The following is a 22,716-nucleotide window of genomic DNA, read 5'->3' as shown; positions in this document are numbered from 1 at the left end:
TTACTCTGGATAGCCCACCCCGCAGGACAGAACACCCTTACCCAGCCCAGTTCCCTGGATAGCCCACCCCACAGGACAGCCTTACCCAGCCCAGTTCTCTGGATAGCCCACCCCACAGGACAGCCTTACCCAGCCCAGTTCCCTGGATAGCCCACCCCACAGGACAGCCTTACCCAGCCCAGTTCCCTGGATAGCCCACCCCACAGGACAGCCTTACCCAGCCCAGTTCCCTGGATAGCCCACCCCACAGGACAGCCTTACCCAGCCCAGTTCCCTGGATAGCCCACCCCACAGAACAGCCCATCCTTACCCAGCCCAGTTCCCTGGATAGCCCACCCCACAGGACAGCCCATCCTTACCCAGCCCAGTTATCTGGATAGCCCACCCCACAGGACAGCCCATCCTTAACCAGCCCAGTTCCCTGGATAGACCACCAGGCAGAACAGAACACCCTTAACCAGCCTTGTCCCCTGGTAGCAAGGCTCCGGGAAAAAATCCGCCCCTGAGAAGCTCCACCCAGGATACCCAACACGGCCCCGCCCAGGGAAGCCCCGCCCAGGGAACCCAGCTCGGAAACTCTTCTCCGGAGAACCTAACCTGCTTCGGTGACAGCCCAGCCCTCCGCGTCCGGTCCCCGGGAGGTCCCGCCCCTGTGCCGGCCTCACCCGGACTGCGCTCCTCCAGTCTGCTGCTAAAATCTGCAGGCACAGCGGCCTCCTCGCGTGAGTATTTTAGTCCTCGCGTGTTCTAGAGTGGGGCTGGATGTTCGAGCACCTGGGCGACTCTGGGAGGGAACCCCTAAAGTGTCAGAAGGCTACCGGACGCCATTCCCGACAGTGTATCTTCCACAGGTCTGTTTCTCTTTTAATTTCATGTATCTGGTACAATTTTCTACTTAACTCAGAACTGATTCATCTCTGCTCTTTACACTGGAGCGGTGTGTGTTCGCGCGTGCAAGCGCATTTAGTTACAGAGTGGTGGGTGGGCCTGTTGTTTCTGAACAGATTGCCCAAGTGGTTTTTGTGAGAGAACTTTCTTCTCAGACAAACGTAACATGACTTTACATTGAACTTGGAGTTGCTGATCCATCTGAATTTCCCACTGTTCACTTTCCTGAAAATTGCTCCGCGGTGAAACGGGATGGAAAGTGGGAGTGGCGGTGGCGAAGAAACACACACAGACATGCCAAGGCTAACATAACAGACTTTCACCGCACAGGGAGTGGCTGAACCGAGGGCTCTGGAGTTCTTAGGCAAGCGTGCTGAATGAAAGTGGAATGCATACTACAGGCTCAGACAGGGTTAGTCAGCCTGCTTGTGATCATGAGTGGAGACGGACAGCTTAAGCTCTTGACAGTTCATGAGAACAGGAGGAACAAAGGAGACAAGAGGGGCACTTGAGTCTGATCTGTTCAGGTTCTTCCCACTCCTTGGAGGCTTTTTTTGGGGGGGAAGAAAGCCCTAAAAATCCAAGAGAAGAACCTGGGGAGGGGGACAAGGAAGGAGGGAATGGAACAAGGTGAGTGTTAGCTGCCTGGAACTGAGCCTGCAGAGCACAGCCCTGCCAGGGACCCTCCCAGGACGCTCCTCAGGAAGGCACTGGGCAGGTGTTCATGGTTCCCTCCAGTATACCTGAAGCTAACTTGGGATATCAGCTCACAGCCATTGAAGGACTGCCCAGCCAGTCATGTGAGTGGAAAGGAGGTCCCTCATGGGGAGCTATTCAGATGTGGGGATAGAGAAGTTGTGTGGGGTAGCAGCTACGATCCACGGCAGCACTCATGGAGATGAGAAGGGGAAGAAGAGAGGGTCCCTCAAGGTGGGCTCACTGTGCCAGTACTCTGTAGTCTAATTTGTAAAACACGGGAGAAACTTGCAGGGAGTACTGGAGAAGCTCAGCTGCCAGCAGACAGCCTTCAGCAGGTTTGTAAAGATCACTGGCCAGAGAGTGGGCAGATTTGATCATCTGGAAGCCATTGGCAACAGCCTGACAAGTCATGTGACCCTTTTGTCTGACCAAATATAAGAAACACTAGGTCAGCTCCTGCATTTGATCCACCAGGCCATTCAGGAACTTGAACCTCCAACCTCGGCCTTTGCCCTTGAGTCTATGGGTACCCTGGTGTGCCTCTTACCAAAATGTTCTTCCCATTCCCACAGCATTTCAGGTTTCAGCTTCAAGGCCACATTCTTACCAGGTCTTTCCTGTCAGTCAGTCTAAAGCAGCCTTCCACTTGGCAGGTCTGTATCTCATCACCACATAGCATCTGGAAATTGATGCCTATTTATTTATTATCCCGCCTTATTTATCATCCTTACTCTTCTTGTGTATTTGAGTCATGAAATTGGGATTGTAATAACGTTCTTGCTTTTTTTTTTTAAAACAGGTTCCTCAATCCATTTTGACCTACCCGAGTCTCTGCTTCCTCTGCAGCATCTGCAAGAACCATGGCAACAAATCCTGATGCTGCTTTTGAGACCCTCATGAATGGAGTGACCAGCTGGGATCTTCCCAAAGAACCCATTCCTAGTGAACTCCTCCTTATTGGGGAGGCTGCCTTCCCAGTGATGGTGAATGACAAGGGCCAGGTGCTCATTGCTGCTTCTTCCTATGGCCAAGGCCGCCTGGTTGTTGTAGCCCATGAGGGCTACCTGCTGCATGCTGGCTTGGCCCCATTTCTTGTCAATGCAGTGAACTGGCTCAACTCGCCAGGGGCTCCCATCACAGTGCACTCCTCCTTGGCATCACTGGTAAACATCCTAGGTGACTCTGGTCTAGAGGCGCTGGTTCAGCCTGAGCCTGGAGAGGCTCTGGGTGTTTACTGCACTGATGCCTACAATGACAGTTTGACTGAGAAGCTGGTCCAGTTTGTGAAGCGTGGTGGGGGCTTGCTCATCGGGGGCCAGGCCTGGTATTGGGCCAGTCAACATGGCCATGACAAAGTGCTGTCCAGTTTCCCCGGCAACCAGGTGACAAGTGTGGCTGGCGTGTACTTCACAGATGTCTGTGGAGATATAGACAGATTCAAGGTCTCTAAGAAGGTACCCAAGATCCCACTCCACCTCAGGTGAGTGTGCCACTACAACCCCTTGTAGATTCTAACTCTTTGTAGATAACGCTGGAGTCCCCTCTTCAGTGAATGTCCATTTAAATGCAAGCGATTATTTTTACTCATTATTCTAACTGCTGAAAATCAAAAACATGGTCACGAAAATGCCTCAAGGCACAAGAAAAGCCAGTCCACCTGGCCACTCCCTGCTCTGGGAAAGCAATCACACTTCAGAGAAAAGCTCGCCCTATTTGCCATTGTTTCTCCACATGGAGTGCCTGAAACGTAGATGTCAGTGTCCTAAATAAGTCCTAAAACACAGTTGTATCTATATGGACTTCTGCAGTTGGGCCCAGCCTACTGCAGATGGGAATGTAGCAGAAGTCCAGAATAGGCTGTGAGCTACCAAGCATATCAGTAGAAAGATCAGCAGGGGAGCAAAGCAATAGATAAGAATTCTATCAGATATTGATAGGAGCCCCAGGGAAAAGGGCATGACCTGAGATAAACAATTAGTGGGAGAGGAAAGGCTGGTTAGGCTCTTCAGGGAAGGCATCAATCAAGCTTGTTTGGAATTCTATGGTATTTCAAGCAGAAGAAATTTAACACACAGTTCAGGTGAGAGAATATTAGAAAGTACACAGGACTGGACCTCTGTCCAAATAGCAGGACAGACTGAAGAAAATGGTGTCCAGGATTATGGCAGTTTCTCCATGATGTCCCAGCTCCATGCTTCCCTCTCTGTCCGCATTTCCATTGCTGTTTTTGCCTTTTGTTACGACCTGAACAGCAGCATGGCTCCAGGCTCGATACTGGCACCCGGGCGTGATTCCTGGAGCATACACGCTACACAGGTTTATCTGTTTTAGAAAAGAACCTATTTCATTGCAGTCCTGGAAATTACATGGACCTCTAGTTATAGTCTAGTGATGAAAACTTAATCAGGTGGCAGAGGGTATTTTTAAATGGACTTCTCTGAAAAAATCAAAATCCTGCCCCAAGGGAGAAAGGGAATGTCAGTGGTGACTAAGTGGAAGCAGTGCCCAGGGCCCTCAACCCCAGGAAGGTGCCTGAGGTTCCTTCCCTGCAGAGAGGGTGGGGGTGAGGGGCTAACCGGGCACACCCACACCAAGACGGATCTGATTTGGCCTAAGCTTTGATTCTGTAGCCCATTTAACGCTCAGACCTGCGGGCCAGCCCCTGTGTTTGTACATAGGGTTTTACTGGAGACCAACTATGATGTTTTATCCCTAAATTGCTTGTGCCTGCTTCCAAGTCACACTCGTTCTTTCAGCAGAAAACATGAGCCCCAAAGCATTGATCTGACACCTTAAATGTCTCCTGACATTAAGTCTCAGCACCTAGTTCTCTCAGTGGCCTCAAAGAATTCCCTCTCTCAACAAAGGAAACCTGTTTTTCCTCATCTCCACCTACATTTTCCATCTCTGCTACTAACCCTGAAGCTTCCTGGCTTTCTTTTTTTAAAGTTTCATTTTCTATGAAACGTAAGTATTCACAGAACTAGAGAGGCAGTAAACTATTCCTCTGGGCAGTTGTGGCCCACCCCTGAGAATGGTCAGCTTCTGGTCAGTCTTACCATCTACAGCAAGAAATTGGTCAGCAAAGGAAAACGGAAGAATACATGCAGTTCGACCTCAGAATGGTAAGAGCAGACTTGATTGCTCTGAGGAGCTGACTCCCCCAAGCCCTGCTACTCAGTACTGGAAGGTCCAGGAAAACATGATAAGCAGAGTCTGAGAATCACCTTCTATACTGAGAGTTGGGAGGGTCTGGCTTCAGCAGGCCCTTAGCAGATACAGGCACATAAGCAATAAACCAGACCACCTGCTTTGCCACTAACTAGCTCCAGGCTCTCAAATTCCGTGGACAGCAGGTTTCTGTAAGCCTGTTTTATAGCTCCGGTTTCAGGGTAGGGAGTTTTCCTTTAATCTACAGTTTCACTTCAGATTAATTTGGAGCAAATAGCACATATTGGTACCCTCTATTTGCACTGCTGTATTGCTCCACAGACATAAACTCTTGTGAACACAACCACAGCGATGTCACCAATCCTTCCTACAACTATTGCCAGGCTTCCTTATAGTTTTGTGTGTGAGGTTTCAGGTCATTCATGTGCATTTCTTAACTCAGAGCTGGTGTCAGTGATTCCTTATGGGATTCTGTTCCTTTTGTGGGACATATATATTTGTACTATGCCATTGTCTATAGACCTTCCGAGTGATCAAAACTAAGAAAGATCTCTCTGTTTTTGGAGCAAAAATTACATCAGAGTTCACACTGGTGCTTCTTATTTGAATTCAGAACAACAGGGATTTTATTTCATCTCCATAATCTCTTTAGAGATCCGTTTTTATTTTTTCCCATTTTGTAAGACACCAACATAATAAACTACTTGCTTTACCATAATATACACCCAACAGTTGCAAAATCCAAATGATAAAACTAGCAACAGCAAAATAATTGTGGGATTGCTGACTGATGGGAATTCCAAGGAGTATTTGCTAGATTGCCAAGTTTGCTTTGTTGGTTTCCTAAGAACAGGTATAGAGAAATAGAGAATTCCCCTTTGCAGGGAGGGTTTCCCAAGAAGTTGACTGTACAGAGAATAGTGTGGGGGAAGTTCCTTAAAAACTGCTTTCAGTGTGGAAAAAGAAGAAAGAAAAGTGGGACGGGATGCAATTGGTGGGGGGGGGAGGAAGGCAATTAGCAACATATATTTAGTAGCAATAAATCATAGCAATGATTATTTCCTGTGCCTTTCATCCCTGCAGCATATTTTCCTAGGGATAGATTAACTTAGGTCACTGAACTTTGATGCTTTTTAAAATAGTTCCCTTTTCTGTGCTTACATCACTGAGTACCTGGAAATGTCTGGTCACTTGTTGATTTGATTTTCCTGTTTAACTCTTTAGAGTTATGCCAAATAGTTCTATAGTGCAAAAATAAAAGTTTAAACCTATATTCTATCCCCACATGCAATTCCCTCCTCCCCTCCCCCGCTTAAGTCAATTAATGCTGCATCATTTCTTTATATACATGAGCAGACATTTACATATGTATCAGTATTTTTCTACTTCTTTGAGAAGCGGTGGAGCACACTATCCATTTTTCTCCACTTACTCTTTCCACTTAACAGTACGCTGGATTATCAAGTTGGGCATGGCTAAAAAACAGAATACCAAGATACCCTGAATGATCTATTGTGTTTCCATGCATAGTTACCATATAATCTATTCTTAAGTTCCTTAATGACAGACTTGAATTTCCAATATGAGTTTTTATTTTTCCAGTATTTTTACTCCCATAGAGGGGCTGCAATGAATATCATGATAGATACATCTTTATGACCTCACTATGTCCGTGGAATTGGAATGGCTGGCTGATGGGCATGCATGTGTAATGTGTTAGCACTGCCAAGTTACCACTGTTAGAGACTGGGCTCCTAAGGAGCTTACACAGAGACAGAGATTGGTATGCAGAGCCCTCATTAAGAAGCATCCCCAGTGGAGATAAAGAACAAATACAGGGCAGGGACAGAAGGTAAGGGATGAGGCAGTATTCAGTACATATTTCTTAGTGACACTGTCACTATCCAGTGAAACACAGAAAGACACATTGTCTGCAACAGAGGACTCTAATAATCTGTGGTGAATACTGCAGTTATAGAGTGGATGACTATGTGGCCATTAGAAATCATGTGTTCAGAGACCTCAAGGGGAGAGAAAATACTCACAGTACAGTAAACAATATTAAGACATGCAGTTCTATTAAAACGATGCCAAATTCATGGAGCTGGTACATGTGCAGGTGGAATATGAACATGAGAAAACAAATGTGGAAACAGGCAGTGTATAACTGGTGATTGTTTCAACTAAAAACATGTTAAATTCTCAGCGGTTTCCCTATAATTACAACATTAAAATTACGTTTTAAATAACTTTTCCTTATTAAAGCCCTTGACAATAGGAAAATGCTTCTTGATCACGTTAAGGCGCCATCCTTTCACCTGATGTCAGGCTAAAATGTCCCTCACAGGTGCATGCATCAAAGGCCTGAATTTTTGGCTCATGAGGGCCCTAACCTTGCAAGTAGGTTAATCAGCTGATGGAGTAATAATTTGTTGGCCTTATTGGGGAGTGGTAGAAACTAGAACATGGGCTACTGGAACACTGAAGGCATTCCCTGGAAGGGCGTAGATTGTTCACTGTCGTTTTCTTTTTCTCTGTCTTACCTTTTGCTTCCAGCCATCCTGAGATGAGCAGGGTTGCTCCAAGGTGTTTTTCCAGCTTGGATGTGCTGCCTCAGCACAGGCCCAAAACAAGGGAGCCATCTGACCTGAGCTAACCAAGAGCTGAAATGAACTTTCCTCCTTTAAGCTATTTTCTCCAAGGATTTAGTCATGATGACCAAAAGCTGGCTAACACAATTTATGTTGAGATTTCTTTTTAAATTTTTTTAATTATGTGTATGTATATCTGGAGTACATTATGAAGCCATGATGTGTGTGTGTGTGTGTGTGTGTGTGTGTGTGTGTGTGTGTGTGTGTGTGTATTATAAATATGGGATGCTTAAGTCAAAAGAATTGGCATATCCATTACCTCACATGTTTATCCCTGCTTGTAGTGAGGACATTTGCAATTTTCTCTTAGCAATTTTGAAGTACACAGCAGTATTATAATTGTGATCATGGTTTGTGATAGGCCACTAGAACTGACTCTGTCTAACTTAAACTTTTACCTTTAGCTAATAAGGATATGAATAGAAAGTTATAATCTGTTTAGGACAGTTCAAAGTCATATTTGGCAGCATTGATATGCAGAAGATGCAAGTTGCCAAATAATATAAAAATGTGTTATAATTTCTGTTAATATAAAATCTATATATTTTATATAAGCATACATTTTACATATGTCCATAAAAATACAAAAAATTAAAATACTCACTAATCTTTATCAATTGAATTTTAATGTATTAACTTTCAAAAATAAAAATGACATTAGGTGTTATTTTTATAATTTTAGAGCAAAAACAAAACTTTGAAAAGTGGTTTTCATAGGTATAAGTCATAATCATCAGCAGTCGGTAGATCTCACTCCGTTTTTTGTTGTCCTAGGAAAATATATTCCCCTTAGCAAGCAACTTTAGGTGTAATTTATTTTTTTTAGTTCATTTCATAAAGATCAATTAATGTTAGTAGAATTTTTGTGTTTCATTCTTGGCTTCCATAATGTTATTCTTTGATATGAAGAATGCATTTTTAGATGTGTTACTATGTAACTATTCACTTAATCTCTTGGTAGTATTTCTGAGATACTTACTAAAGTCATGATGTTTGAGTCAGAGAGGCCTGGATCTGAACCCCAGTTTTGCACTTTTCTTGGCCTTTTGCCCATGAGGAAGTTGGCTGACCTCATTAAGCACCATTCATTGACTAATTGATGCTACGTGTTTGAGTGCTGAAAGCTAAGAAAGAAACAACCCCAGATGGATTTTCTTGTTATTCTGTCTCTCTGGTATACCGTATCTCTTACTTTGTTCATATGTAGTTTGCTAAATGCCTGTTAAATTCCACACTTCCTTCTTGGCAAGGGTATTTAGACCTTAACACAGACGATTTCTATGAATGTAAGTTTTCACACTGCTACTTTTCATAATTTAAAAAAAACAACTGAAAAAAGAGCAGTGCCACACTGCAGCGGTTGAATGTTTGAAATCATCATTCATGTTGCTCACAAAGGAATTACTCACATGCGTCTTCAGTCTCTGTGCATTGCACACTCCTGCTTTCTGTTCTGTTTAAAAACAATTTGATGTTTAAAAAGAATCTCCTGAATGAGAATTTTTAGTCACAATATAATGTCAAAATTTTTCATAACAATTTAATCAATTTCTTTTGCTGAATGTGCAGGACTTTATAATTTTGTCCTTTGAGGGAGAAGGAAAGGAATCATTTCATGGTCACGACACATCTTTAAAATAGTCTGGCTTTCTCTAGCAAGGCAAACACGATAACATGCAACGTAAAATGTCTTGTTTTATTAAAAAATTTAAGGTATCAAGGTATTTGGAAACCTGGTTATTAAAAAAAATCTAAACAATATATGTCAACACTTGACTTTCAAGGTGCTTTCTCTCTCATGGATCTCTTAGCTCTTAAGATGCAGATCCTCCTTATACAAACTCAACATGAACACCCTGAGGACAGAGCCCTCTCCCAGCCCTATTAAACCAGAAGTGTCTTGGAGTTCCACTTTACCATAGTTCCCAACTCCTGGGCACATCACCTAGCACTGTCTCCATGTTAGCCACTGACCACTACTTGCTAATGTTTCTAGTCTACCAGAATGTACAGCTTGGACAAGGTCTGAATGTCATCTGTCCTGCCCAATGTTTCATTTCGTCACCACCTTGGGGTCTTGATTGGTTTTGTTTTCCCTGTCAGTTAAAAATTAAAAGGCAAGAAAAGTCTCTAGGAGACAAAATCTCAAACATAGCAGATAGCGGCAGACAGATTCAACTGCTAAAGTAAGGCTTTTATAAGGGGTGAAAAGGCCAAATATACACAGAAATACACAGCAAAAAACCCTTCACAAAGCAGAGCAGGGAGGCCTGTTCTGGAGGTCTGGGGTGGGTTTTTTTTTTTTTTTTTTAATATTTGAAGATTCTTCCTTCCCTAGCTTGTGGTTGGTCAGTTTGAAAAAAAGACAGAATAGCAGATCTACCCATAGCTCCACATCAGTGTAGTGGTCTGTCCAGTCCCTTTAAGAGACAAGCCCTGCACCTCCACCCCAGTCAGATTTTCCCTTAGCTTTCAGCCTTAGCTCTCTCTTTTCTGTTTCTCTCCTGATCTCACACCTCCCCCTTCTCTTTCTCTCTGCCTCTCTGCTCTTCTCTTTTCTCCCCTTCCCACTTCTCCTTTTGTGGTCTCCCACCCACTGCTTGAGGCCACTTGGGGACCTGTGCCACTTTTATCATTGCAATCAGACCTGAACTTGTTGAGTCAGACCCTTGGCAGGGCCCCTACTGATAGGAGCAAAAGCCACCATGTGTTTTTTTTTTTTTAAACTGAGAGACTTTTGTCTCTGGTTAGGAAGGTGAGGAAGAAACCAGCCACGTGGAATTTCAGCATTTTTATTATTTTGCTATGCCTTCTGTCCTAACTCTCTGCCTACCAGGGAAACTAAATCCTAGTCCCTCAATCCTTAGTGCCCCATGTGTGAAAAAGCAGAGCTCAACAGTATTTGTAAACTGTATAAATTAATGAAAAACATTTTAGGCAAAGCTATCACGGGAGAAAGGGTGGCCTGTGCCTCCAGTGTTAGCTCTGCAGAGAACTTTGCATTATGGAAGATAGTACAAGACTGAGTTTCAGTAAACAATGAAAAAGGCTGACTACACCTTTAAACTCTGAACTCTGAAAAGATCTCTAGCTTAGGTTCTGCTTCTTACAGCCTTGCTGTTGAGGTTTCTATAAAGTTCCCTGTTGAGAAGTCTTGGGCCAAAGCACCTCCCTCCCCAAACCTGACAGGTTCCTTATCTGCAAATCATTGCTGAAAGGTCCTGAAGGCAAGGAGATTCTTTTCTGCATCACCCACCCAGCTTCATCTGCTAAAAGGAAGGGTAGGGCCATAAATTCACAAAGTTTCTTCCCTCCTGGCTCCAAGAGCAGCTGACTACCTGTTTGTACTGATTGACCTCAGCACAGTCCTGTGGAGCAGAAAGACCTTTGTCCAAGGACCTCAGGTTGTAATCAGCTTGGTTCTTCTTTCAGAGTTTTGTATTTCATATAATCCATAAGCATTGACCATTACCAGGTAGGAATTTGTGTGAAACAAATGGCTCAAGGTCCTGTAAAAAGATTCACAACCAATGGTAATGCAAAACTTAAAACTGTGACTGGGGAATAGCACATAAGCAGGTGGACATGGAAGGTTCTGCTAACGATGCTGTGGATGGCTAAGGTACATGCTGCACCTAGCCAAGGCCTGGATTACTTTGCTAGAGCTGCTGTAACAAAGGGCACACTTCTAAAGCAGTAGAAATTGACGATCTCGTGGGTTTTGGAGGTGTTACCTTAGATGAAAATGGTTTTAGGTTAATCCCTCCTGAGCATGTGGGAAAGGCTGTGCAGTTGAAGGCCATCTTTGCTGCCCTGTCCTTTGACATCTAGAGGCATCATCTTAGGGACATCACTGACCCTTGGTATTCTTCTTGATGCTTGCTCAGTGTTCTGGTCTCCATTCTTTATAAGAACACCAACCATATTGAGACACCCTACTTGAAGAAGGTTTGGTCCTTACCTAGCTAACTATGATGCTATTTTCAGTCAAGGTCACATTCTGAGGTGCTGCAGTCTACACTTTAACATATGGATTTAGGGTGGGGTGAAATTCAGACCGTAAAAACAACCATTATTGTATTCCTTGTTTATCAGGTACAGAGTCCCTAATAATCAGATCTTCTTAGTGTATTCATATGCATTAAACAATCACTAGCATGTTAGTGGCTTACTGTATATCAGACACTATATTAACTAGTGCATCAGTGAGTTCTTTTAGCACTGATATGAGACTGTTCCACCTTGACTAAAGGTCAGAGAATTTGAGCTTACTTTACTCTTTCAAACCTATTCCTGGTCCTTCATTTTAAAACAAGAAATTTAATATAAGGAGTGGCTCCCCACAGGATACTTGGTCTAGAGTGTATTCACTGCATATCCTGCCCAAAACATCAGATGTTTTACTTAGGAAGTAATGACATGATGTCTCAAATATTGAAGCAAGTAACTGTTCTGGTTGTCCTTTGTGAGATGTTAAAGCAGTCTTTTGCCTACTCCCCGGCCCCTTTTGTATTGGGATGTAAAAGCATATGAAAATTAAACACGGGTGAATTCAGTATACAGTATACACTGAGTTGCCCTCCCATAAAAGCATATGAAAATTAAACACGGGTGAATTCAGTATACAGTATACACTGAAGTTGCCCTCCCGGTACTATCCTGTTTCTCTGTGTTTCTTCCATGTCTCTGGTCCTCCTACCTAACATTTCTAATCCACACGTCTCTGCCCTGGAACATATGAACCCATCATGGCTGAACCATGACAGAAATCACCCAAATCACCCCAAAAGTGTGGCTTACGACAGTTATCAAGTTACTTTGCTAAAATACAATGAGTGACCCACTCCTGGATCATAGCAGCTGTGTGCCAGCATGGAATGCAAACCTTCAGGTAGCTGTAACGACCACTCCTCCGAAAGCTCTCCACCAGCAGTTCAGAGTTCCAGAAGCCTGATGGTGGGGAACACTGAGGGTGACCTGTCTTACTGCCGGTTCTTGCAGCCTGGTGTCAGAACAACTCAGAGTAAGGCTTGAGCCTCTAAAAGGGGAAAAAACCAAAACTGAACCCTGAACCCACATGACACTTGCTGTGTCTGTTTGAAAATGAGATGATGAAATGAGACACCATGTTTGCTTTTCTCTGCGCTGACGTGGAATTAAGGAGGAACACGGCACAGGATAGACTTCCTTTCAGTAGTGTTTAACTTATTGCTTAAACATGCTTACTAATTTTACTTTTGAAAGTATTTGATTTAAAAGTACACTGTTTTTCAACTTGAAATGATAAAATTATATAAAATGATTTAAATAAACTATAGTTCTAATAGTCAGGATGATCCCAGAAGACATTTTGACAAATATGGGCTAGATCTTGTTTCAAAGTCTAGTTTTATTATTTTTTGAAGTTTAGCATATTTTAAATTTGGCATAGTGTCTTGGGGGGTCTAATTTTTACATTCCATTCAGCCCTCCCAATACCATATAATTACTTGCTTACTATATAGTGTTAACATGACTTATTTATCCATCTCCTATCGTTTCATTCTTAATGCATCTAGAAATTATTTTTTTTAAATTTTGAAATACAAAACCTTTTAAAAATATATGTTTAATGTTAACCACTTCTCAGTAAAAGACAGAAAATACTCCTGTCAGAATAAAGTAAGAATTTTTAATATTTTTGCGCTTACTTAGTGTGTGTGTGTGTGTGATGTACATGTGTGTGTGTGTGTGTGTGTGTGTGATGTACATGTGTGTGTGTGTGTGTGTGTGTGTGTGTGTGTGTGATGTACATATATGTGTGTGTGGGTGAGTGGGTGCACATGCCATGGTCAGAGAACTTTCAGGAAATGGTTCACTCCTTCTAGGAATTAAACTTGGGTCATCAGGGTTGGTGACAAGTGCCTTTACCCTCTGAGCTATCTCACCTGCCCTAAGTAAGATTTCTAAAAGATATATGGCTATATAAAATAAGTAGAAGCAAAGAGCAATTTTACTGTAACATGCTCCTGTTTCTGAGCAAGCCTGTGGAGAGTCCAGTGTGATGTGTCTTACTCCAGGGGAAGCATAGCATGAGTTTTGTCTTTCTCCAATATGGTGGGTTTTCCAGCATTGTTTATACACTTTGAGAATGTTCGAGACACATGAAATTTGAGCTACAATATTCCCTTGGACAGCTAAAGTCAAGAAATATTGAAGGGGTTTATTTGGAGAATGTGAATTTTAATATATATGAATAAGACCACTACCTCTGTCTTCAAATTTATGATAATCTCAATTATGAGTAGCACTGGTGTTCCGTGTGTTGCTAAGGAATAGCAAACTTGAATGATATGTGATTAATTGTGAGATGATGAAAAATACACTATGTTGATAAGGCACACATTATTAAATTCCAAAATAACATTAGTAAAAAAACAAAGATTGTGAACCATGTCATCTTTCTCTACTTGGTGGACTAGAATGAGCGGCTCATCAGCTGAATACAGTCTCTTCAGCTCTCGCACTTTCTTCCCAGGTGTTGGGAGGAGATTGAGCGTGACCAGGAGCAGCTTCTGGATGGCATCTCTGAGTTGGACATCAAGACTGGAGGTGTCCCCTCACAGCTGTTGGTGCATGGGTCCCTGGCCTTCCCTCTGGGGCTCAATTCCTCCCTTGGCTGCTTCCTAGCAGCTGCCCACTATGGCCGTGGTCGTGTGGTATTGGCTGCCCACGAGGCCATGCTCTCAGCTCCTAAGATGGAGCCCTTTTTGTTCAATGCTGTACGTTGGTTGGCTAGAGATCAGAAGGACAAAATTGGGGTGAACAAAAGTCTAAAGAATCTGCATTCCTTATTGTTGGATCATGGCTTGAATTGCAGTCTGGAGTCCCATTTGACCAATGACATGTGTGTCTACTGCTGTGGGGCTTATAGTGACCAGGATGCCAAGAAAATACAGGAGTTTGTTGCTGAGGGTGGGGGGTTGCTCATTGGTGGTCAGTCCTGGTGGTGGGCTTCGCAAAACACAGGCAGTTCTGCTTTGGCTGGTTTCCCTGGAAATATCATCCTCAACACATTTGGCCTCAGCATCCTGCCTCGTACCCTCAGCCCAGGCTCTTTCCCCGTTCTTCCTACAGAGATAAGGAACTATCACTTTCGAAGGGCTCTCTCTACGTTCCAGGCTGTGTTGAACCAAGAGGGTGGGGACTTGGAAAAGAAGTATTTGGCAAGGTTGGGAGTAGATGCCGCAGGCTTCCTCCAGATTCCTGCACAGGGTGTTCCTGCTTACACGTCTCTGCACCGGCTCCTGAGGAAGATGCTTAGAAAGGCAGGCCTTCCAGCTGTGAGCAAGAAAAATCCAGTTTCCAGTCACTCCTGTGAGGCTGCAATGCTCCATCTGGCCACAGAGCTGGCACATTCTGGGACTGATTGCTCCCAGCTAGCTCAGGGCCATTGCTCTCAGACCAGCTCCTCCAATCTCTGCCCGTCGGAGCACCCCATCACTGTGGAGATCAATGGAACCAATCCAGGTACAGAGTGGGCAGAGAATGCTGGCAATATTCTTGGCCTGGGAGAAGGTGGGTTTGGCTGACTTTGCAGAACCTGGGAGGTTTTGATCCTCAACAAGGATAGCTCCTTGCTTTGGTACATACTTCCAAGACAATGGAAGCTGGGGTGGTGCTTAATTAAGGCCACGGAGGAAAGGGTACAAAAAGTGTGGATGATGACTTGGAGGTCATGGAAGAAAAGCTGTGTCTGTGGGAGGCTCCAGGTAGAGTCAGTCCTGTAGGAACACAGAACTCTGCCTTCTCTGTGTCTTGTCAGGTGATAGTGATGCCTGGATGAGCACTGGTCTCTACCTTCTGGGAGGACAAAGCGCAGAGGTCTCTCTCTCTGAAGCTGCTGCCTCTGCTGGCCTGAAGGTAAGGCTAGACACTTGGAACCAGCACAGCCCCAAACATAGCCAAGACTCTCTCACACCACAGTTATATCTCCCTCCTTTAACCAGAAGGATTCCAGGGGCGGGTTCTTCTGTCCCTTTTATAGATGGAACAGCAGAAACTGCAAGCTATTAATCATGCAAGGTCATTCCTAAGCCTGATTTCCAATTTTACCTCCTTAGAGGAATAAGGAAGAGTGATTTTACCTACCAGTACTGACCATTTTTCCTGAATGCAGAGGCCTGAGTTTGTTCCCTTCACCTTGACTCCTACAGGATGTGATTAATCCCATTACCTGTATCATGAAGAGAAATGAACTTATGCAGAAGTTAAATTCTTCTGCCCTCTCAGTTCTGAGCCTCATTTCCTACTACAGTTAGGGGCTCTTATTTTGGCATTCCAAATATCTACTTCACTCTGACAAAGGCAAAGAGGAAACCCCACGGAGGGAGCACTTAGCGATGAATTGGGAAAAGGAGAGCAGGAGAGCTGGAGAGCTGATAGTTTTCTGGAGTTTTCTGCTTCCTGGCTAGACTCTGTAGCATGTGAAAGGGCTACTATCTGTTCATGATGGATTGACTGGGATGCCCTGCCTCACATAAAACAACTGAGCCACCTTGTATTTTAAGTTCAATGTAAGAGTCCAGGATTCTCCCTAGTAGTGTGACTCCATGAGTCCCTCATCAGCTATGCCTCATAATTATCCAATGAACATCAAAGAACAATCCACTGTTGGACTGTTTCACACCCCTAGAAAACCTTAAACTTATGTTGAAGTCGGGAAGACTTTGGAGTACTAGAGTTTCACAGATTGCAAACATCACAGAAAGAGGAAGCTGGGATTTTACATATGAAGTCCACCCTCCTTATGCCCCTAACAAAACACTGTATGCTTCTTGGGTGCTCCAGTTCCCTTCCTGTGGTGCAATTGCCTGTGCAGGTGCAGATTGGATGTCACACTGATGACCTAAGCGAGGCCGAGAAGCTGTCTCGAGCCCCTGTGATAACTTATAAGTGTTGTATGGACAGAACCCAGCGGTCAGTCTCCTGCCTCTGGGGTGGTCTCCTGTACGTCGTTGTGCCCAAGGACTGTCAGATGGGCTCTGTCTCTGTTACCATCCAGAAAGCAGTGCCTGCCCCATACTACAAGCTAGGTGAGTGTACTGGGCATTGTGGGAAGATTTACATCAGGTGTCTTGGTGACTAGAGGGTTGTGATTGAAGCGGGAGAATAACAAGGATCAACAGAGGGGAAACGACAGAAGTATTCATCATGAATCTGCAGGCAGGAGGTAGAATCACCCTTGTCAATGGAGAATTTGGTACAAAAGAGAGGGGTCTAGTAGTTTGTCCTTCACCTACAGCCTATGGGCCTGAATGTTAGCAGGACATTCTTTCGAGGATTTCCTTCTGGAATTCCACTCCTCTGTGTCCCCCTCGCCCCCTCCCTCCATCTCTGTCTCCATCTTTATGTCTGTCTCTCTATTTTTCTCTGCCTCTCCAATCAATGGGAAATGTACCCATGTTCCATGCTATGTACTTCCAGGGAAGACAACCCTGGAGGAGTGGAAGAGCTGTATCCAGGGTAACGTGGGCCCCTGGGGAGAACTGGCTACAGACAACATCATCCTGACAGTACCAACTGAAAACCTCAAGACTCTGGAGGACCCAGAGCCTCTGCTCCAGTTCTGGGATGAGATTATGCAGGCTGTGGCAAGGCTGGCAGCCCAGCCCTTCCCTTTCCAAAGACCTGAGAGAATCGTCGCTGATGTGCAGATCTCAGCTGGTGAGTGCTCCAGGGGAGTGCTCCCTGTAAGCAAACTCTGTTTTGTTATTATTTTGCCTTTCTTGTAGTGCACAAGCATTGTAAAGCATAATTTCATTATTAAACTGCAAGAGGGAAGGACCTAAATGTGTGGACCATAATGTGAATGAAAGAAGTTTACAAATAAATGGTCAATCGTTGGCATCTTACAAGATGCAATTTCCTAAGACAGTAATTATGACCAGAAACTCGGCGCTGGGAGGTCTCCAGTGGCTGTCAAGATCTTTTCAAAAAGAGTATTTAAGATGGACTACTTTCCTCAGACATATATCAAAACTGAAATGGAGGGGAGGTGCATAAAGCAGTCTGAGGTAGATATGGGAACCAAGGACTTTGCAGAGAAGATACATAAATGTAGGGAATCAATTCAGAGTCCTGCTCCCTATGATAGGGAAGCTAAATTTTTATCTACAAAGCTATCTCTATCATGACATGCAACTCTGGTTAACAATGCTGATTTGTGGGAAAACTGACATTACCCTGGCTTCTCTAGTCTGGACAATAGGGCATCATGTCATAACCTCACAGGCAAAGGAAGATCTAAATTCCAGCAAGGACAGTTCTGTAAAGTATCCTCCCACCCTTTAGAGTCAGAGTGAGGATGAGGACAAACCTTAATTGGTTGAATCTGGGAAGGTGTCAATTGCTGAAGAAAAGTCAAACAGCACAGATATTCTGGAATCGGTGGATATGAGCAGAATTGTGGAGGAAAAGCTCAACAGTAGAAGGAGAAAGTGGAGGCAAACTGTGCTTTCATGCTCCATCTTTGTCTTTGCATCCTCAGGCTGGATGCATTCAGGGTACCCCATCATGTGCCATCTGGAGTCTGTGCAGGAGCTCGTCAGTTTGGAAGACATGAAAAGTACGGGCCTGTGGGGACCCATCCATGAGCTGGGTCACAATCAGCAGCGCCGTGGCTGGGAGTTCCCTCCCCACACCACCGAGGCCACCTGCAATCTCTGGTCAGTCTATGTGCATGAGACAGTCCTGGGGATTCCCAGGGCTCAGGCCCACCCTGCATTGAAACCTGAAGAACGAGAGAAGAGGATCAGAGACCATCTTCAGAAGGGAGCACCCCTGGATAACTGGAATGTCTGGACAGCGCTGGAGACATATCTGCAGGTATGGAGCACAAATTCAAGGAGATGATGCTGACAGACTAATCAGTCATGTAGTATCCTGCCTCCTAAGAGTGCTCCAATTCCTACATGACCCCCAAACCTGGTACCACTACCACCACCCCTTGATGTGGATCATTGATAGCTCCTCTTAGCTCATATACTTGTATGATAAAAGTGAAACCTCTCCCAGTTCCAGACCCAGGATTTTGGAATATACAAGGTAATGGAAAGCATATTGAGAAATTACATGGCATTTTTTTTCTGTACTATCCTGATCTTTGACATAAAGGGAAGGCCCAGGGTCATATTCCAGACTTTTCTTCTCACTGGCTTTGCCCTTCATCTCCTAATAATTCTTCCATAATAGCCATTGTTTGGTTATAATTTGTTTTCCTTACCTTTAGAGTTTAGTAACTGGAACCAGCCTCTGTAACAGCAGAGAAATATCTACTTGCTATGTATAACTGTAGATATATCTACAAGTTGGTATTGTAGGAAATATACCTACTAATTTGATTACCTCACCAGAAGCAGAAGCATTGTTTGAATAAATGATAACCAAGCAATAGGAGAACAATGATGTCATAAAATTAGTCCTTTTTTTTGTGAGTAAGCATCTATTTTTGCCCCTCCCCCCCAAAAAAAACATGCTTCCTGGTTTCCTGGTCAGTCATCAAAGCTTCTGGCCACAGCAGACCTTTTGCACTGTCTATTCCAACCCTGTTCAGGGGACTTATAGAGCTAACAAGTCACAGAGGTTCATAAACCGTAAGTTGAGAATTTAGCCAATTTTTTCAAAAGCACCCACTTAAACAGCAGATCTAGAACACAGAGTCGGGATTTAACAGCAAGCCCTGCTGCTACACTCTAATGTTTCCCTTCACTGATTTTGAAGACTGGGTGAGATATGGTCTCAGTCAATGAGCAACTCAACTCAGTCAGGTTGGGGAAAAATCTTAAGATCTGGATAATACATTAAAAAATAAAGCTAATAATAATAACTGCCTTTTATTGAGTGACTCTTTATCCATTAGGGTTTTAGAGAGCATCTTTCCTAGATTGTGGGATAGAGTTTGACTCTCAAGGGCTGTTGTGATCCAAAAAAGCAGCATTTATATGGAAACACAGGATTGGAGATGGGACAAACAACAGGTTTGAAGGTGATGGGAAGCAGTCGCTGATAACAAGATATACCTAGGACTATGCACACAGGCAGCATTCACATTCGCAAGCTCAACATCATATTCCTCCCTTTCTTTGTCTTTCCAGCTCCAGGAGACCTTTGGGTGGGAACCATTCATCCAGCTCTTTGCTGAATACCAAACCCTCTTTGGCCTCCCCAACGACAATGAGAGCAAGATGAATTTATGGGTGAAGAAGTTCTCTGAAACCGTGCAGAAAAACCTGGTCCCTTTCTTTGAAGCCTGGGGCTGGCCTGTCCAGAAGGAATTGTCTGAGAGCCTGGCCCACCTGCCCTCCTGGCAGGATCACCCCATGAAGGTGTACATGAGTGTGGAGAAGTGAGGGATGTGGAGCAGGAGGGTCAGTGGTGAGGTGGGATGAGAAAGGACCACACTGCCAGCTTCACCACTGCGTTCTGGCTTGAGACTCTCACTGTCTTAACTATTGTTCTCAACCATTTGTCTTTAAAATGTATTTTGGGTTGTTTTCAATATAATTCCAGTCTCTCTTTAGAGTCCAGAGCTCCTGTAAAATGAACTTAAAGAATGTCCCTTCTGACATCCCATCAGCACATCCCCAACTCAGGGACCATGTTTTTAGATACTGACATTCCTTAGATAGTTGACAGTTGTTTTGCACATGAAAGGTGTTAAGGAATTCATGCTACATGAAAGAACACCAAGGTTTCCTGACATAAAAGGAACAGTCAGTCCAATTTTCTAGAAACTGTGCACAGTGTTTTCTGAGTTAAATGGATAATAATTCCAGCAGATTTCCAAGGCCGATACAGCTAACATTACCTCACCATATAGGAGAAAATGACATGGATATTAAACAAGTTCTGGAATCAAAACTGAGAAGAGAAAGATTCATGGTTTGACAGATGTCCATAAAAATGATAAACTGTAGAGCGTATTCTCAACAGATTTGTAATTTTAACAAAAATTTTCCCAAAAGAGAGATGAAAGATCTCTAATTTTTTCCTATGTTCATTGTTGCATTTTGACTAAATATCAGATTGAATCTCTCAATGGTTTTAGTATCTAATATTTTTAACCTGAGCATAAGCTCATCTGGCTTAGGGGGACGAGCCTTCAGAAGAAATTTGAACCAAGGTGTTTCAGTTCCCTAACTTATAGTATTCTTAAATCATGATTTGAAGAAGGGTTGAGTCGAGGGATAATGCTGGAATTAGCAGGTTACCTAGGAGACAAAACCAAAACCTAAGCTTGTACACACCAACTGTTTGTAGGACTTTGAGCCCTGTGGTGGTTTCTTCTCACTTGTGCTTCCGAATGCTGCCTTAACCTCTTGTTTTAACGCTCGTGATTTTGAGTCTGTGGCTACAACATCCACAGATTAATCTTGGATGCAAAAACCCATTCTCCGCTCGCAGTATTATTGATCTAAGGTTAGAAACCGTATTAGGAGAAAATGTTGGAGAACAGTAAGCTCTATGACAAAGTCCCAGTGTGAGTGTGTGTGTGTGGGGGGGGTCATGAAGTCCCACCTCCAACTGAAGAGCTGTGGCAATCTATGGCTGCTGGGAGAGGAGTCAGCTTTCTTCAGAGTTGTAGCCCCCAAGAGGCTACCTATGACTTACACCACTCACATACAGGCAGCTCTAAGTGGACTTGGTGCATTTAATTAATGAGCATATGAATGTGGGGGGAATAGATATCTCTGGGGATGGGGCATGTGGAAAAGAAATGTGGAGTGGTTTTGATCAAAGCATCTTATATGCAGGTATGGAATTCTCAAACAATAAAAAAGAACAAGCTAGATGCACCCAGCTTTTCTAGATGGGAGTTTGTTCTTGTGATTTCTCTTAAACTAGACACTTTTGTTTGGTCACCTCTTGTACAGGGCATTGGTTTTTTTTGGATTGGGTCTCTCTCATGAGCCACCTTCTTTCTTGGAGTCAAAGTCCCATCAGTTCTCCTGTGTGTGCAGTAGAAAGGGTCAAGCTGTTTTGGAAGGGATTGATTTACTTGCAGAAGGGAGCACAGGGTCCCAGCTTGTCACATCAGATTCCTGAAGGCTGTCTCTGTCACACACACAGTCGTTCTAACCCTGTTCCCCACTTCCGCACCCTCCATCCTTCTGGACCAATGCAGTCAATGGTCCCAGGGAAGAAGCAGAACCACAAATGAAAAAATGGACTTGCTAGGAAGGGCTTCCTTCTTCCATGTTCTTAAGGTAGGCTGCCAGCAGAAGGTGTGGTCCAGACTGAAGGTAGATCTTCCTAGCTAATAGTTATGGATTAAGTTTATTTCCCCACTTTAAATATCCAGATTACAAGTAGGTCCTCCCACTTCAATTGACTTAATTTTAAAAAATCCTTCACAGGTATGTCCAGTAATTTGGGTTTTTGTTAATTCCAGATGTAGTCAAATTGGCAACCAAGAATAGCTGTCACAAGAGCTAATATCTAAAAATATAAAGAACTCAAAAATTGGAAATAAATAACCCAGTTTAAAAATCTAGTACAGGTATTAGGAATTCTCAAAAGAGAGGAAGCACTAATGGCTGAGAGGCTCTTCAAGAAATACTCAAAATCCTTAGTCACCATGGAAATAAAAATCAAAACTACTTGAGATCTTATCTTATACTAGTCAGAATAACCAAGATCAATAAAACAAATTACAGCTCACACTGGTGAGGACATAGAGGAAGGGGAACACTCATCCATTCTTTATGGGAGTACAAACTTGTGTAACCACTATGGAAATCAGTGTGGTGGTTCCTGAGGAAGCTGAGAATTGATCTACCTCAACACCCAGCTCCACCTCTACCACTCTTGGGCATAAACCCAAAGAAAACTTCATCCTACTACATAAACACTGACTCAGTCTCATTTATTGCTGCTCTATTAATAACATCTAGAGCCTGGAAACAATGGCAGTGTTTCTCATTGAAGAATGGATAAAGAAAATGTGGTATATATACACAATGAACAGCTGAAACTAATGGCCATTGGAGGGATTATATGGAAAACTAATACAGTAGAAATTTCCTAAAACATATACATATATCAAGGTGATCTAAATCGAATTACCTAATAACAGGGAAATCAGAATTGCATCTCTCACCATCAAATGAAGCCTCCAGTACCAGGAATGAGTTGCATGTAACCACATTGTTGGCCAAATGTACCCCATGGGAACCTCCAGACAACCTAGGCCTATGCGAAGACTATAAGTTGCTCTCTGCAAACAGATGTAAGGCACTATTGCTGGAGAAAACACCTACACAACTCA

The 22,716-nt window shown here is 43.6% G+C and overlaps 1 protein-coding gene across 2 annotated transcripts; it reads left to right on the top strand.

The window, feature by feature from the left end:
• The first annotated feature begins 582 nt into the window (after positions 1 to 582).
• On the top strand, positions 583 to 21,259 carry LOC142838282 (TRPM8 channel-associated factor 2-like). Of its 2 annotated transcripts, none has more exons than XM_075953631.1 (8): positions 583 to 722; positions 2,387 to 3,067; positions 13,927 to 14,918; positions 15,214 to 15,311; positions 16,270 to 16,483; positions 16,875 to 17,114; positions 17,938 to 18,275; positions 19,544 to 21,259. In XM_075953631.1, exons 2-8 carry the CDS (start codon positions 2,448 to 2,450, stop codon positions 19,796 to 19,798), a joined length of 2,757 nt encoding a protein of 918 aa, XP_075809746.1. In that variant the 5' UTR covers positions 583 to 722; positions 2,387 to 2,447; the 3' UTR covers positions 19,799 to 21,259. The 2 variants fall into 2 exon arrangements, with proteins under 2 accessions (XP_075809746.1, XP_075809747.1); XM_075953632.1 differs by lacking the exon at positions 583 to 722 and adding an exon at positions 772 to 851.
• Positions 21,260 to 22,716: the final 1,457 nt, after the last annotated feature.

This window comes from Microtus pennsylvanicus, chromosome 19 (assembly GCF_037038515.1).
Source record: "Microtus pennsylvanicus isolate mMicPen1 chromosome 19, mMicPen1.hap1, whole genome shotgun sequence".
NCBI lineage: Eukaryota > Metazoa > Chordata > Mammalia > Rodentia > Cricetidae > Microtus > Microtus pennsylvanicus.
Note: the sequence above shows the minus strand (reverse complement) of the source record. Positions and strands in the feature narration are given on the sequence as shown.